The sequence below is a fragment of the Odocoileus virginianus genome, chromosome 4, assembly GCF_023699985.2.
Source record: "Odocoileus virginianus isolate 20LAN1187 ecotype Illinois chromosome 4, Ovbor_1.2, whole genome shotgun sequence".
Classification (NCBI taxonomy): Eukaryota; Metazoa; Chordata; class Mammalia; order Artiodactyla; family Cervidae; genus Odocoileus; species Odocoileus virginianus.
In genome coordinates, this window is record NC_069677.1 from 992,125 (window position 1) to 1,010,453 (window position 18,329).

The 18,329-nt window shown below is 38.3% G+C and overlaps 1 protein-coding gene across 7 annotated transcripts in view; it reads right to left on the reverse strand.

The window, feature by feature from the left end:
- LOC110128743 (cilia- and flagella-associated protein 44) overlaps positions 1 to 18,329 on the reverse strand; it is a 148,611-nt gene that overhangs the window by 102,953 nt on the left and 27,329 nt on the right. For 5 of the 7 annotated variants that reach the window (XR_011487194.1, XM_070465929.1, XM_070465927.1 and 2 more), the window contains exons 8-15: positions 16,878 to 16,992; positions 12,582 to 12,746; positions 10,086 to 10,241; positions 9,330 to 9,377; positions 8,620 to 8,719; positions 7,869 to 7,963; positions 2,594 to 2,803; positions 1,875 to 1,985 (exon numbers count right to left, since the gene is read on the reverse strand). Coding sequence is in view for 6 of the 7 variants with exons in the window: in XM_070465929.1 (XP_070322030.1) it covers positions 1,875 to 1,985; positions 2,594 to 2,803; positions 7,869 to 7,963; positions 8,620 to 8,719; positions 9,330 to 9,377; positions 10,086 to 10,241; positions 12,582 to 12,746; positions 16,878 to 16,992 (1,000 nt within the window). In the remaining variant the exon portion in view is untranslated. The remainder of the gene's footprint in view (positions 1 to 1,874; positions 1,986 to 2,593; positions 2,804 to 7,868; positions 7,964 to 8,619; positions 8,720 to 9,329; positions 9,378 to 10,085; positions 10,242 to 12,581; positions 12,747 to 16,877; positions 16,993 to 18,329) is intronic. The other 2 variants (XM_070465931.1, XM_070465930.1) reach the window with 1 other exon arrangement.

Here is an 18,329-nt window from a genome sequence, read left to right on the forward strand (position 1 = left end):
CAAGCAAGATTACTGGAGTGGGTTGCCATACCCTTCTCCAGGGGATCTTTCTGACCCAGGAATTGAATCTGTGTCTCCCTGGGGCTCCTGCATTGAAGGCAGATTCTTTACTGTTGAGCCACCAGAAAAGCCCCATATTCATAGTACATACTATCTATACCACTGATACTGATATTTTAGTCACCCATTCCCTTGTGAAACCTTAAATAATTCTATCACAGAACAATATAACTTCTTAAAATAGATTACAGATGCTATCCCCAAAATTCTGATAGTACATCTATGTAGTTCATCAGTATTATTATTTTGCTAGGACCCTAGTACAGTACCTGGCTTAGACAATCAATATTCAGGTTATTAAATTATGCTATGCTCAAAATTAGGGAAATTAGAGGCATTTAGCAAGATTAGTAGTCAATGCTGAATCACCATTGTTGTTAGGAAACAGGCAATGGAAGTTAGAAAAGAATATGGAGGTGAAATTCAGACAGAGGAGCAGGAAAGAGATAAAGATGAGGACAAATACATTCAGACCTTAGAAATGAACTTAATGTCAGAAGGGCTGCCAGACCCAAGTCAACACATTCTGATGTGTTGTGTTTCATGATAAAGTCTTGTTGTTGAAGCAAGTTCAGTTCAGCTGCTCAGTCATGTCTGACTCTTTGCAACCCCATGAATCGCAGCACACCAGGCCTCCCTGTCCATCACCAGCTCCCAAAGTTTACTCAAACTCATGCCCATCAACTCGGTGATGCCATCCAGCCATCTCATCCTCTGTCGTCCCCTTCTCCTCCTGCCCCCAACCACTCCCACCATAAGGGTCTTTTCCAATGAGTCAACTCTTCGCGTGAGGTGGCCAAAGTATTGGAGTTTCAGCTTCAGCATCAGCATCAGTCCTTCCAATGAACACCCAGGACTGATCTCCTTTAGGATGGACTGGTTGGATCTCCTTGCACTCCAAGGGACTCTCAAGAGTCTTCTCCAGCACCGCAGTTAAGCAACCATTTTCAGTGCTCAGCTTTCTTCACAGTCCAACTCTCACATCCATACATGACTACTGGAAAAACCATAGCCTTGACCAGACGGACCTTTGTTGACAAAGTAATGTCTCTGCTTTTTAATATGCTTTCTAGGTTGGTCATAACTTTCCTTCCAAGGAGTAAGTATCTGTTAATTTCATGGCTGCAATCACCATCTGCAGTGATTTTGGAGCCCAAAAAAATGAAGTATGACACTGTTTCCACTGTCTCCCTATCTATTTCCCATGAAATGATGGGACCAGATGCCATGATCTTAGTTTTCTAAATGTTAAGCTTTAAGCCAACTTTTTCACTCTCCTCTTTCACTTTCATCAAGAGGCTTTTTAGTTCCTCTTCACTTTCTGCCATAAGGATGGTGTCATCTGCATATCTGAGGTTATTGATATTTCTCCCGGCAATCTTGATTCCAGCTTGTGCTTCTTCCAGCCCAGCGTTTCCCACAATGTACTCTGCATATAAGTTAAATAAGCAGGGTGACAATATACAGCCTTGACATACTCCTTTTCCTATTTGGAACCAGTCTGTTGTTCCATGCCCAGTTCTAACTGTTGCTTCCTGACCTGCATACAGGTTCTCAAGAGGCAAGGCAGGTGTTGAAGCAAAGTCTGATATAATAGACTGATTACATTATGGAAGAGAGAAGAGGTAGTGGGAGTATGGAGGGTGGTGGCTTGGAGCTCCTGAGTGATGTTCCACTAGTCAAGCTGAACAGCTTCCTTGGCCCCTCGCTGTAGGACCCAAGAGCGGAGCTAGTAATTCCACCCGCTATTTTCTAACAGATCACTTCACTATGTAGTAATTGAGATTTAAATGTGAAGACAAATAACTACTTACATGAGAGCTTGAAGACCATGTTAACTGGCAAATAGGTCCAGGAGTAGTAATATAACCAATAGGCTTATAGTCCCTTTCCACTTCGAAAAAGAAGACAGTTTTATCTTTACTCTAATTGAAAGAGAGATATCCAAATATATATTATTATGAAATCTATTCCAGAGAGTACAAAGAAATATTTAACAGCTATATTACACCCACTGTATACTTATACCTACAATGATCATATATCCCAAATTATTCTGGGAACATTCTTATTTCAAATATTTGCTTCATTTTCCCTGTGAGAATGTTTGACAAACCTGTCACATGTTTTCTTGTGTTTCTAAAGAAAAAAATGATCACCATACCTGTGTATAAGATTAATTCACAAAAAAAATCCACAATGCATATCCTCACCTATTTATACATAACAAATCTACATGGTTATTCTCCTCATTTAAAACACTGACCATACATAAAACATGCTGCCTTATTCCCAGTTGAGAATTTCTATTCATTTAAAATAAGCATTACAATTCAATTTGTAAGAATATTTTTAATATTTTATAGTCAGGCACAGACTATACTGAAAGAATGTGAATACAAAGAAAACAAGAAATAGATATATGTTCTTGGAAAGAAATATAAGGAAAGAAGGCATCATTAAGTAGGAAGACTAATAAGGCAAGGTTAACCATAAAAATGCAATAGGAAACAAAAGGAAATTTACTCCTTACCCCTGTGGCTAGAACTTCTCCATCACGATCATAAGCTAAAGCAGTGACAGCAGCAGTATGAGGTTTGAAAACCTGTTTCAAACGAATATCTGCATCTGAAACTTTCTTCCGTCCCACAAAAACCGTGAGCCCTTTTGGATCATAAAGTTCAAGAATTCGAACAACGCCATCTTCAAATCCTGCAGTGATCTGTGCTCCACCATAGCTTATCTTGGACAAAAAAGAAATGCAAGTTTTCCAAAATTAGTTAATTAAGAGAGCTGCACTGCATTATGAGCTTCCCTGGTAGCTCAGATGGTAAAGAATCTGCCTGCAGTGAAGGAGACCTGGGTTCAATCCCTGGATCAGGAAACATCCCCTGGAGAAGGAAATGACAACCATTCCAGTATTCTTGCCTGGAGAATGCCATGAACAGAGGATAGTCCATGGGATCACAAAGAATCAGACATGACTGAGCGAATTACAGATATTTCTGTATTTTATTTAGACTTAAGTAATTTAACTAAATAATTGGGCTTCCCTAGTAGCTCATTTGGTAAAGAATCTGCCTGCAATGCAGGAGACCAGGGTTCGATCCCTGGATCAGGAAGATCCCCTGGAGAAGGAAATGGAAACCCACTTCAGTACTCTTTCCTGGAAAATTTTCTGTATTTTATTTCGACTTCAGTAATTTAACTAAATAATGAACTAAAATAAGGGCCCATTGATAATTCCTTATACTACTTTATGGTAAACTCCATCTCTTCTAGGACAGTCCATTATCACTGCTGACCATGAGACAGGTAAACAAGGACAATCTATCTACTATGTGCCAGAGACCTGTCAGCAGCAACCCAAAAGTAAGCATAGACAGTCAGTCTCAAGCCATTTTCACAAATTAATGGTTGAGTGGGAGGACATGTTGTTATTGTTCAGTCACTAAGTCGTGTCCTACTCTTTGTGACCCCATGGATTGTAGCACAACAGGCTTCTCTGTCCTCCACTATCTCCTCAAGTTTGCTCAAATTCACGTCCATTGAGTTGGTGATGCCATTTAACCATTTCATCCTCTGCCATCCCCTTCTCCTTTTGCCTTCAATCTTCCCCAGCATCAGGTCTTTCCCAATGAGTCAGCTCTTCACATCAGGTGGCCAAAGTATTGGAGCTTCATTAATCAACCAGACAAAGGAATGTGGAATTATAAGCTTAAATAAGTGTTAAAGGAAAGAAACATTCTCTGAGAATGTATAGCAAAGAAAGCTGACCTAGACTGAGAGCTTCCTTAAGGAAGATATGATGAATCTGAGAACAGAGGGATGCTCAGGAGTTAATTAAGCATAAAAATACCTCTGGGAGAGCATACAGCTTGTGCAAAGGTCATGTGGCAGGAAATAATGTACCAGGAAAAAGTTAGTTTGACTAAAACAGACTGAGTGAGGGAACAGTGCTTCCACAAGCATTAGCTCACAAAATGGCTTATATGTCACATTAAAGATAGTTTTCATCCCAGAGAGGTAAGGAGTCAAAGAGTTTTTAGTTTGGGGATGTAGAGTGTGGAGGTGACATGATCAGATCTACTATTTCAGGAAAATCATCCTAGGTACAATGTAGAGAATGGATCTGAGGTGGCTCAGACAGGATGCACAGGAGACTTTAAGAAGATTATTTTTTAAGTTAATTTTATCTTAATTGGAATCTAATTACAATATTGTGGCACTTTTTGCCATACACTGACATGAATCAGTCATGGGTGTACATGTATCCCCCATCCTGAACCCCCCTCCTAGCTCCCTTCACATCCCTCCTCCCTCCCCATCCCATCCGTCAGGGTTGTCCCAGTGTACCAGCTTTGAGCACCCTGTTTCATGCATCGAACTTGGACTGGTCATCTATTTCACATATGGTAATATACATGTTTCAGTGCTATTTTCTCAAACCATCCCAACCTCGCCTTCTCCCACAGAGTCCAAAAGTCTGTTCTTTATATCTGTGTCTCTTGCTGTCTTGCATATAGGGTTTGTCATTACCATCTTTCTAAATTCCATATATATGCATTAATACATTGTATTTGGTGTTTTTCTTTCTGACTTACTTCACTTTGTATAATAGGCTCATTTCATTCACCTCATTAGAACTGATTCAAATGTGCTCTTTTTAATAGTTGAGTAATATTCCATTGTGTATATGTACCACAGCTTTCTTATCCATTCATCTGCCGATGGACATCTAGGTTGCTTCCATGTCCTAGCTTTTGTAAACAGTGCTGCAATGAACATTGGGGTACACGTGTCTCTTTCAATTCTGGTTTCCTCGGTTTGTATGCTCAGCAGTGGGATTGCTGGGTCGTATGGCAGTTTTATTTCCAGTTTTTTAAGGAATCTCCACACTGTTCTCCATGGTGGCTGTACTAGTTTGTATTCCCATCAATAGTGTAAGAGGGTTCTCTTTTCTCCACACCCTCTCTAGCTTTTATTGTTTGTAGACTTTTTGATAGCAGCCATTCTGACTGGTATGAGATAGAACTTCACTGTGGTTTTGATTTGCATTTCTCTGATAATGAGTGATGTTGAGCATCTTTTCATGTGTTTGTTATCCATCTGTATGTCTTCCTTGGAGAAATGTCTGTTTAGTTCTTTGGCCCATTTTTTGATTGGATCATTTATGATTCTGGTATTGAGCTGCTTATATATTTTTGAGATTAATTCTTTGTCAGTTGCTTCATTTGCTATTATTTTCTCCCATTCTGAAGGCTGTCTTTTCACCCGGCTTATAGTTTCCTTCATTGTGCAAAAGCTTTTAAGTTTAATTAGGTTCCATTTTTTATTTTTGTTTTTATTTCCATTACTCTGGGAGGTGGGTCATAGAGGATCCTGCTGTGATTTATGTCAGAGTGTTTGCCTATGTTTTCCTCTAGGAGTTTTATAGTTTCTGGTCTTACATTTAGATCTTTAATCCATTTTGAGTTTATTTTTGTGTAGGGAGACTTTTAAAATGATGGCTGTTTTACTCCTGGAGACTGATTAATGTCATGTGGTCTGAGGTGGTATAGTGGAGCTGAGAGACCTGGACACATTTTAGAGATGGGTATAATGGTCCTATTTGGTGGTGACTAGATATGGGGAATGAGGCAGAGGGACGTGTCAAGAATGACATATATTTACTGAGGCAGGAGATCCTGGAAGGGAGCCAGGTATGTGAGTGTGTGGGACTGTTGTTGCATTTATTGTTTTGAAGTGGGGGGAGCGGGAGTGGGGACCAGCAGAAGATTATGAACTTAATCTTGGACATGTTGAGTTTGAGGTCCCCTGGAGATCTCAAAATGAAGATGACAAATAATCTGCAGCTTAGAAGAAAAGTCTTGGCTGGAGATATAAATCTAGCAATGTCTGTATGTACTAAATCTGCCATCTTGCAAGGCATTTAGGAAAAGGGCAAGAGCCCTGGTATTCTTTAGAATGGAGTGATCATCCCTTAAGGCCAGGCAATTATGAAAGTCTTGGGAATAAGAACTACATTCAATTCCAATTGAATGTGGCTTATTCAAATTTACTAAGTGCCTATAGGTACCAGTAAGTGTAGAGGCACTGGAAGTATTAACACAAAGAAGAATAAGATATGGTATTGCCATGAAGAACACAGTCTGGTGAGAAAGACAGACAATGAAGCAAGTCATCTTAGTACACTGTGATTAAGTGCTACAAAAGAGGTATATACACAGTCCTTAAACACAGTACTAGATCATGAAGGAAATGAGTACCCTTCAAGATGGGTTCGTAGAGGGCTGGGCAGAGGCAATGATATTTGACCTGAGCTAAATTGTGAAGAATGATATGCAGCTTTCCAGAAAGGTAAGAGGGTATGGAGAAGGGGAAATTCTAGCATAATATCTATAAGATCATTACTTGGATTTAAGGCTAAAAATTAAACGCCCTATGAACATTCCACAAAACTCTGAAAAAAATGATTCAATTTGATAAGCTGTATTTTTAAAGACTTCAGATAAGAGTGTAAATAGATTAGATAAAGAATGATCCAGGTTTGGTAATCTAAATATTCCATGGTTTCTACTTAATCTAGCCTCATCATCGTTCTGCTTCTATTTCCTGGCCTAAGTTCTCCTGATCTTGATCCCATCATTAAAGTCCCCTCCATTCCAGCCATCTCTACATCTGCTTTGGACATGGGACATTTTCTCTTTGATTTCAACTCAAAGGATTAAGGATAAACCATTCCCCAAATATTCCCATGACGTTTTATAAAAACATGGTTGCAAATTCTTCAACATACCTCCTATAGAAAAATAGTTGAACTTCCTCTCTGTGAATCTGTGTGGTGCTTGTGGCTGTTTCACCCCCTAACTGAGTATAGTACAAGTGATAATATGTGACTTCTAAGGCCAGGTCATGAAATGACAGCAGCTTCTGCCTTCTTTGTTGGAACATAAGATCTTGGAGCCCTGAGATGCCATGAAGAAGTTCGACTGCCCTGAGGCCACCATGCTGTGATAATGACCTCTCTGTGTGACATGGGCTTCAGGTAAGCACTCCTATTAGCATCACAGCTTAACCCAGCCTTCAACCCAGGTGCTATACTTGGGACAAAGGAGCCTTTAGATGACTCCAGGCCCCAACCATTCAAGTCTCCCCAACTGAAGCCATGATACTATGAAGAAGGGATAAACCATCTCTGCTGTCACCTGTCTGAATTCCCAAACCGGAGTATGTGAGCAAAAAAAATGATTGCTTTTTTATGCCACTACATTTGGAGTGGTTTACTACACAGCAACAAACAACTAGAACAAAGCTCTAATTTTTTCCCATTATTTAACATATCACATAAATTTACTTATTTTGTTTACTGTCTGTCTTTCCCACCATCTCCCATGGGGGTATAACATTCTCCTATCAGGGTAAAGGTTCATGCTGGCAAGTATTTTTGTCTTTTTGCTATATTCCCAGAATCTAGAAATAGGCCCAGCACATTGTAGACATTCTAGAAGTACACAGAATGAACTAGAGTCAAACAGAAGACAGATACACAAAGTTCTATCAGGTGATTACTTTTTAACACAAAATTATTTCTAAACTATAGGTGGCATAAGAATAGACTTTTCATTAAAAACACAATAGCAAAGTCATGATGTGATTTCTATCATATTCTGAATGGACAAACTAAGTTCGAATTTTTATTCTTCTCTAAAATCCAGAGTCAGAAAATATCTATATTTCTAAGAAATAGCACTGATATATCATATTTACAAATAGATTTTTAGTAAAATTCATTATAATAAGCTTACCAGCCGTGGTACCCAAGCAAGGGCAGTACCTCCTTGCTTGAATTTCATCTGAAGCAAAGGAGTTTTGCCAGCAAAGTCATAGAATCTAATAGAGCCTACAGAAAGACAGTTTTAAAGAAACAAGTTATATATATAGTATATATATATATATGTTAACAGCTCTAATAACCATGGTTCACTTTATATTTAAGCACTATAACAAGAAATGTCATAGAAAATCAACTGACACAGTCTTTCTTTACATTAGTTAAAATTTTACATGTATACCCTCAATCAGGTAATTTATAAACATGAATACATGCTATGCCATTTTATAAAAGGGACTTGAACATCTATGGATTTTGGTATCAGTGGAGTCCTGGAACCAACCCCACCACCACCACAGACACTGAGAGACACATGTACTAAAGAAAACAACTGCTGATTGACTAGTGAGTCAGTTTTACCTTTCACAGTCCACATAGATTTACTGTAAGTCAAGAAGAAAGAAAGGACATGGAAGGAAAAGGAAAAGCACTACTGTGGAGAATACCAAGATGAATGGTGTTTTCATGAGTAATTTATTGATATATCTTTTATGTCTCACAATAACCAAGGCTACTATATTCTAGGCCCTTCCCCTCTGCAAAAACTTACCTCATTATTATCAGGAGGCTTCCCTTCTGGGAAAATTCTCAAATGCCTTAATCAAACACATTTTAAAATGTATTGAAAATAAAACACAAAAGGCCAGATATGAGTTCTTACTTACAGTCCAAGCCAGTAGTGGCCATGAGATAAGTGACAGGAGAGACGGCCAAAGCTTCAATGGCTCCAGAATGGAAGGAGAACAGGCATTCTGGATCTTGGGTCTGATAACAGAGAGATTCTATTAGAGCTCAAAGACAGGTTAACATAGAATTAAAGCCAAGTTTAAAGAAATACAAATAGAATTCTATATCATGTATGACTTCATCTGAATAGAAATAAGAAAAGGCATTATAAGATAGCAAGAATGCTGAAGTTCAGAATTAGGAGAAAGAGAATACTGGCTTTGCACTTGATAGCTGTGTGATTTGATGCAAGTAACTTCAAATGCCAGTTTCTATTTCTACATCAGTAAAATGAGATGATGGCAACTGCCTCCCTACAAAATTCAACAGTTGAGAGGATTATTTGAGATAATATACATTAAAATGTTAAATGTTTATGAAAACTATAAAGCACTATAAAATGTTAGGCCATTTCTTGCCACTTTTCTTGTAAAGTTTTTTATGAGATAGAATCTTTTTCATATAAAATTTTGTATGTAAAATCATAATGAGAGAAAGACAGACACAACATAAATTCTTTGGATATGTTGAGCAAGTTTTTGATGGGAACAATGATCAAATATGGAGAAAGATAAAGTATCTTTTAAAAAAGAATAATGAACATTTTACTATGAGAGTTTGAAACAAATGAGAAAAACAGGCAACTTACAATGTTTGAAAAGCTAAGGTCAAGCTTCCATATGGCTCCATTGGAATCCTAAAAAATTAAATAATAATATATTGTTCATCATTTTGAAATTTTATCAAATTAAAGGATTTTCTTTTTATGATTTAAAGGACCAACAATACCAACACTTACATATATTTTAAAGTGTGATTGAAATTTAATAATAGCAACCACATAATATAGCAATCTCATAAACCTTGTAGTCAGTTTAACATAGTAAAAATGCTAATTGGTTTTCTATGTATAAAATATAGGTCAATTAAATATTAGGCTTCCCTGATAGCTCAGTTAGTAAAGAATCCAACTGCAGTGCAGGAGACCCTAGTTCGATTCCTGGCTTGGGAAGATCCACTGGAGAAGGGATAGGCTACCCACTCCAGTATTGCTGGGCTTCGCTTGTGGCTCAGCTGGTAAAGAATGCACCTGCAATGTGGGAGACCTGGGTTCAATACCTTGGTTGGGAAGATTCCCTGGAGAAGGGAAAGGCTATCCATTCCAGTATTCTGGCCTGGAGGATTCCATGGACTGTATAGGCCATGGGGTTGCAAAGAGTTGGACATAACTGAGTGACTTTCACTTCACTTCACTTCTAAATATCAGAATTCAGGGAACTCTTCATTATACTATCAATAGCAGTCTCGATAGTTCTGTGGACTTACAGTGACAGTGAAGTATAATACTATGTTAATTTTATATCCAGATAACTTTAAAGAGCAAAGAGAAAATGGTGTATCTTACCTGAGCCAACCAAAAGTTATTTCCAACTTCATTCATTTTTATCATAAAGAAGAGTTTGACGTTCTTATCTACTTGAAGTTCATTAATGGGCTCTATCTCTAGTAATCCAGTCTCATCTATAACATCAGCAGTGTCTATAGTCTCAAAATCCCATATCTTAAAAAATAAGAAAATACCATAATGAATCAGCAGTTTCCGAATATATATTTTCTAAATCAGAATGGATATATATTTTCTACGCCAGGAAAGACCCCAATTTTTTCAAGTCATTTCTTATTTCATGAAAATTAATGATGAGTAGATATAATTAAAACACTAGACAAAACCTAACCTCTGAGATTTTACTCTGAGAAATAATGAATTATCATAATTTCCTTTTATTTATGGAGATTAGTGAGAAAAAGTCCATCCTGAATAAGAATTCTAATTTGCCCAAAGTAAACTTTATTTCAAAGTTTCTATCAGGTCTTTCTGCATATAAAGTGACTGTAAGGAATAAATGGTTCAGTCATTCACTGAAACATTATGACAAGACTTGTATTATATTAGACCCGTGGGACCCTAGAAAGGAGACACAGACCTTCTTGCTGAATGATTCAAGCACAATCTTCATTAAGCAGGGGGGAAAAAAAAGATGTAGGTAATATCTTCATGAGATAATGTTTCTCTTCCTTATCTTGTATTTAGACTGTACTATTCAGGTAATGACTGTTGTTCTTAAGATAGGAGACCAGAAGAGCACTGGGGAAGAAGGAGGGAGCAGTTTTTAATGTGGTAGAGAAACTCAGAGGGACGTCCTCTGGGAGATGCCAAAGCCCAGGCTGGATGGTTCTGCAGACACATCCTGCTACATCATCCTAGACTCAGCAACTCAGACTTGGGAAGGACCGGTGTTGTCCCATTGAGTACTCTCGTGGAGGAGAGTCCCAGGTCCTAGGGTCAGACTAACTCCTGGGAGTTGGAGTGGGTTTTTCCTAAAGGGCTAGAGGTAGAGATTTACAATATAAAACACTGAAGAGATGAGGATGGGCTTTGCAAAGGGGAAGCAAGCTTAGACATTAGTGATGGCCATGAAGGAATTCTCTGTGAAGTATCCAACTTCTCTTGAAGTTTTCCTCCCCTTGGTATTTTGATGTATTTGGGGGTGACATATGCTTTGGAAGGATAGTGAATGTATTGTATAACATAATAAAGGACATAAAAGATTCTCAGAGAAATGAATACAACAGAACAAAATTAAACTTAACAGGGTTCAAAGAGCCAATGGTAAGAGGACAAACTGGAAGACATGGCTTTAATATATTGTCTGAGCCAGTAAGCTCAGTAAGTAAGCTCAGTAAGTGTCAGAGTAACCAGATGGTTGGGGGGAAAAAATGGTCTTACTTCTGATAATACCACTTCCTAAAGAATGTCCCGAGAATACTACCTTAAGAATATTTTCTTATGAAAGGCCCCAGAAGAAACATACTGAGGGGACCACAAAGTAAACCAGAAGACTGCAGGTTGGCCAGCAACAGCAGGGTAACTACACATGGGGGGTGGGAGAAGAGGTGTGACAACAGCCAGAAAGACCAAGATGCAGAAGCAGTGTCCCAAATTAGTCCTGTGGACAGGATGGTGTCCACAGGTGAGGACAAGCAAGTTCATTAGTATGGGGGTAACGGGAGGGGAGCATCCATTGGAAAACCCCATCAGCTCACCTGTGTATTTCTAATTGGTAAAATCAGTAAAAATAAATAAATAAATAAATGTTTGGCCTTGTTGTCCCTAGAAAATGACCAATTTATAATAGGCACTTTGGAAGGACATTGGAGTCCACTGTTAATATTGTGCTAATTCATTTTCCGAAGCTACTATTTCAACAACAGAATCAAAATAACAAAAGGTCCCCTCAGAAAATTTCAGTGGCAAGATATTAATGAATGTTAACTAGAATTTACAAAGACATAAAGAAGGCTGAGCACCAAAGAGTTGATGCTTTCGAACTGTGGTCCTGGAGAAGACTCTTTAGAGTCCCTTGGATTGCAAGGAGATCAAACCAGTCAGTACTAAAGAAAATCAACCCTGAATATTCACTGGAAGGACTGATGCTGAAGCTATAACACTTAACCTGATGAGAAGAGCCGACTCATTAGAAAAGACCCTGATACTGGGAAAAGACTGAAGGCCAAGGGAGAAGAGGGTGGCAGAGGATGAGGTGGTTAGACAGCATCACCTACTCAATGGACATGAGTTTGAGCAAACTCCAGGCAATAGTGGAGGACAGAGGAGCCTGGCATGCTACAGTCCAAGGTGGTGACGAAGAGTCAGACATGAATTAGCGACTATAAATCTACCACAAGAGAAACATTATTTAAAATGAGTTGGCCCTGGGAGTAAATGACCACTGATCTTCTTCAAGTGATCTTTGTGAGAAATAAAAATCTGATAAAACCCATAGGATCACCTACAAGACTTTGATGCAGGTGCTACTGTTCAAGTTTAAAGAAAACTTACCCTAACACATCCATCTGACCCAATGGTGATGACTTCACCCTCGTCCAGCATTATCTGGTTAATGGGACCCTGGTGACAAGGCTTGCCTGCAGCTCGACTCAACTCCACTTTGATGTGGCCTCCTTCCCAAAGCAGCATGTTGCCCCATTCTGACCCTGAGAGCACCTGGCAGGTGTGAGGAAAGGAAAGAATGTACATGAGACAGAAAAACATGTATATTTGCCTCAAATAGCTTGTGAGAAATGTTTAAAGATTTTTCCTGGCTATGAAAATTAATTTTTCAACTTTTAAAATAAGAAAATACAGCAAAGAAAATTCACTACCCCAGAAACAACCACTTATCACAATATGTAGTTTTACATAATGATGTCAGGCAGTATGTTGGTGGTTAAATTTTCAAACACATCTGCAGATTTCTTTGTACATCTCTTAAGGACATAACCCAGGAGTGGAACTACTGGGTCAAAATTTAGAGATATGTTTAAAGTTCTTGATAGATGAGAGTGATAATAATCAAATGTTATAAGATGTTTGATAAATTGTGAGGCCACTACTGCAAATTATAACAGAACAATATCCAGTTTCAAACAAGGACAATCACCTGAAACCACCTCACTTAATGCATTTAATCTAGCACATCCCAAAATATATAGCACCAAACACCAACTCTTAAGATATCGAACTAGTATTACATAGTAAGTAATACTAATTGAATATTGACTCCATGACAAGCACTACTTGAGCACTTAACACATACTATTCTTTAATCCTAAAAACCATATTAACTAGGTACATTTATCGAGGATACCATGTGCAGTTGTACAGGTTGGGCACAGTTTTTCTCATTGGCACAAAGAAACCACAGGGCCAATGGAAGTCCTATTATTATCCCCCATCTTACAAGGTAAAAAAAAAAAAGCCTGAAGCATTATTAATTACCTTGCCCCAAATTACCCAGGAGTCAGGGTTCTAAACCAGACCCTCAACTAACGCTGCCTCTTTGGCTGCAAAGAAAATAATCAGTCTGATTTCGGTGTTGACCATCTGGTGATGTCCATGTGTAGAGTCTTCTCTTGTGCTGTTGGAAGAGGGTGTTTGCTATGACCAGTGTGTTCTATTGGCAAAACTCTATTAGCCTTTGCCCTGCTTCATTCCATACTCCAAGGCCAAATTTGCCTGTTACTCCAGGTGTTTCTTGACTTCCTACTTTGGCATTCCAGTCCCCTAGAATGAAAAGGACATCTTTTTTGGGTGTTAGTTCTAAAAGGTCTTGTAGGTCTTCATAGAACCATTCAACTTCAGCTTCTTCAGTGTTACTGGTTGGGGCATAGGCTTGGATTACCATGATATCGAATGGTTTGCCTTGGAAATGAATAGAGATCATTCTGTCATTTTTGAGATTGCATCCAAGTACTGCATTTTGGACTCTCTTGTTGACCATGATGGCTTCTCCATTTCTTCTAAGGGATTCCTGCCCACAGTAGTAGATATAATGGTCATCTGAGTTAAATTCACCCATTCCAGTCCATTTTAGTTTGCTGATTCCTAGAATGTCGACATTCACTCTTGCCATCTCCTGTTTGACCACTTCCATTTTGCTTGATTCATGGACCTAACATTCCAGGTTCCTATGCAATATTGCTCTTTACAGCATTGGACCTTGCTTCTATCACCAGTCACATCCACAACTGGGTATTGTTTTTGCTTTGTCTCCATCTCTTCATTCTTTCTGGAGTTATTTCTCCACTGATCTCCAGTAGCATATTGGGCACCTACTGATCTGGGGAGTTCCTCTTTCAGTATCCTATCATTTTGCCTTTTCATACTGTTCATGGGGTTCTCAAGGCAAGAATACTGAAGTGGTTTGCCATTCCCTTCTCCAGTGGACCACATTCTGTCAGCCCTCAGCAATACGTGAACCGTGAACTTCCAGATGTTCAAGCTGGTTTTACAAAAGGCAGAGGAGCCAGAGACCAAATGGCCAACATCCACTGGATCATCAAAAAAGCAAGAGAGTTCCAGAAAAACATCTATTTCTGCTTTATTGACTATGCCAAAGCCTTTGACTGTGTGGATCACAATAAACTGTGGAAAATGCTGAAAGAGATGGGAATACCAGACCACCTGACTCACCTCTTGAGAAACCTATATGCAGGCCAGGAAGCAACAGTTAGAACTGGACATGGAACAACAGACTGGTGCCAAATAGGAAAAGGAGTATGTCAAGGCTGTATATTGTCACCCTGCTTATTTAACTTATATGCAGAGTACATCATGAGAAACACTGGGCTGGAAGAAGCACAAGCTGGAATCAAGATTGCTGGGAGAAATATCAATAACCCCAGATACACAGATGACACCACCCTTATGGCAGAAAGTGAAGAGGAACTAAAGAGCCTCTTGATGAAAGTGAAAGAGGAGAGTGAAAAAAATTGGCTTAAAGCTTAACATTTAGAAAACTAAGACCATGGCATCTGGTCCCATCACCTCATGGCAAATAGACGGGGAAACAGTGAAAGCCGTGTCAGACTTTATTTTTGGGGGCTCCAAAATCACTGCAGATGGTGACTGCAGCCATGAAATTAACAGATGCTTACTCCTTGGAAGGAATGTTATTACCAACCTGGATAGCATATTAAAAAGCAGAGACATTACTTTGCCAACAAAGGTCCGTCTAGTCAAGGCTATGGTTTTTCCAGTAGTCATGTATGGATGTGAGAGTTGGACTGTGAAGAAAGCTGAGCGCTGAAAATGGTTGCTTTTGAACTGCGGTGCTGGAGAAGACTCTTGAGAGTCCCTTGGAGTGCAAGGAGATCCAACCAGTCCATCCTAAAGGAGATCAGTCCTGGGTGTTCATTGGAAGGACTGATGCTGAAGCTGAAACTCCAATACTTTGGCCACCTCATGGGAAGAGCTGACTCATTGGAAAAGACCCTTATGGTGGGAGTGGTTGGGGGCAGGAGGAGAAGGGGACGACAGAGGATGAGATGGCTGGATGGCATCACCGAGTTGATGGGCATGAGTTTGAGTAAACTCCGGGAGTTGGTGATGGAAAGGGAGGCCTGGCGTGCTGCAATTCATGGGGTCGCAAAGTAAGACACGACTGAGCGACTGAACTGAACTGATCTTAGCCTAATTCTTAGTAGAATTTGAAGCTAGAATGATTTATCATCATCTTATAGGTTTAGATATATAATTAATGATTTAGCCAGCATCCAAGGCTTTTTATTTCCTCCCATACATTATTATTTCAAATTGATAATTTTCCACTAGGCATTGACTATTTGGTTTCTCAGAGTAGTATTTGTATATTGGCACTTTCTTATACTTGAGATGATCACAAATACTAATATAACCCACATCTCTTATGTCTCCTGCATTGGCAGGTGGGTTCTTTACCACTAGAACCACCTGGGAAGCCCACAACTCAACCTACCAAGAAGCCAAATACAATATTAATGGAAAATTTATCCTACAGGCAAAATGTCTATAAGTTTTATAAGAAGAAAAGGCTAAACTAAAAGATTTAAATTGCAATGTTGCAGTGCTATTTTTAAAATGGATAACCAACAGCAGCCTACTTTGTTGGAATTCTGTATAGCACATGGAATTCTGCTCAATGTTACAAGGCAGCCTAGATAGAAGGGTAGTTTGGGGGAGAGTGGATACATTTATATGTATGGCTGAGTTCCTTCGCTGTTCACCTGAAACTTTCACATTGTTAATCGACTATACCCCAATACAAAATTAAAAGCTTTTTAAAAAAAACAACTGCAATGTTGCAGATATCACTATAAAGTGTCTCAATCTTCCTGAATAATAGTGAGTGAGTGAATAAGTAATAGTCACTTATTCTTGTCTGACACTCTGCAATAATCTGGTGATAAAAACAAAAGCTGCAAGACTGTATATAACCTTTGACCCAGTAAATCCTCTTGAAGCATAATGGTGAAGACGACAGGAGGGAGATAAACACTATAGACATTGCAACTCCATGACATAATTAAAATTAAAAATGACAAGTATGTCACTACATTAATATATGAAAATGCCTGCATACTTTCTATGTACATATAATATTTAGTAAAGACAAAATGATATGTACATGTGGACTAGTTTCACAGAATTAAAACTGATAATCTAAAAAGGCAAAATTAAAGGCTCATTATATTTACAATTATAGTATCTGTTATTGACAATATTGGCAATGCTTTTTAGACTGAATAGCATGCTTTCATACATGTACATCACTTCATTTCATTAATTTCATTATTGTAGAATAGCAACTGTACTCACCTTCCCATCCGGGAGCTCCATGTAACCTTCTATATCAGTTGTGGCTGTTTTGCCAAATCGACCCAATGAACCCTGAAGTTTGAGGCCAGTGAATGTTAGAGCCATTTCCCAGAACCTGCAAACAATGAAAGATTGAATGTACCTAAAAGAAATCTTACTTTAACTTTAATGTCAATCATTTACATATTTAAAAGTCACATATTAGTTCATTTATCTATTCATTCAGTTAATTTGTTTTAAGCATCAACTACCTGTCAGGCAAAGCTCTAGGCAACATGAATTCGGCATCAAGCAAAGTAGTCCAAAAAGAAAAAGTTTCCTGCCTTTGTCAATCTTACTTTTTTTTTTTTTTTTTAAGTCACTCAGTCGTGTCCGACTCTTTGCGACCCTGTGAACTGTGGCCCACCAGGCTCCTCCATCCATGGGATTTCCCAGGCAAGGATACTGGAGTCAATCTTACATTTTAGAGTTGTGTTGTCCTATGCAATAGCCATATGTTTGATTATTTTTATTTAGATTTAAAGTAATTAATATAAAATAAAATTTAAAAATTAGTGTTTTATTCAGACCAACCAGTTTCAAGAATTCAGTAGCTGCACATGGCCAGTGTCTCTAGACTGACCAGCACAGGACACTCCCACCCTGGAAGAAAGTTCTACTACATAGTACTGCTTTAGAGGATGTAAATATTTTCCAAAATTTCTAATTTACTTGCTGTGTGACTTTGTGTAATTTTCTTGATCACATATGTATCTTCATTCTCTTATGTGTAAAATGAGAATATTATTTGCACCAACCTTGTGAAACTGTTGAAGAAAAACTCTTGGAAGAGTGTCTACCACATAAAATCAATAAATATTAAGTTACTAATATCTTCTTGTTTATAACCTAAACAAATGAATAGTTGGAATGAAGAAAATTATGTTGAGAAAAGAATCTGATCTACTAACTGGATATAAAATAGATAATGGACAGTATTAACAAGTTAATAATATGAAGCCAAGAGCCTAAACAATCAACATCCTTCTCAGAGGCTATGGTAGGTCTTTGATCATATGTTTCCATTTCCTCTACATTTCTTTTTATACCACATCACACATGAAATCCTTTAAAGCCTTTCTCCAAAGATATAGTACATAGAAAATATACACTTTAGTAAGCAATGGGAAAATTAAGATTTTTCAACCTATAGTTAGCAGAGAGCTAGCTGAGACTTCTCAAGATTCAAAAATCTGTTCAATTATTTTATATTTTAAAAAGACCAGTTTTAAGTTGGAATATAAAGAATTTAGGATAGATTATTTCTCATAAAGAGATACTGGAAGCAAGTTATGGGCAACTTGAGAGTAGTGCCAGAAGGTTGTTAAATAAAAGACAAAATCATTCCATCCTGAACAAACAACAGTGTGTGATACAGTGAAAATACCCAGATATCAGAGGTCAAGAATAGGC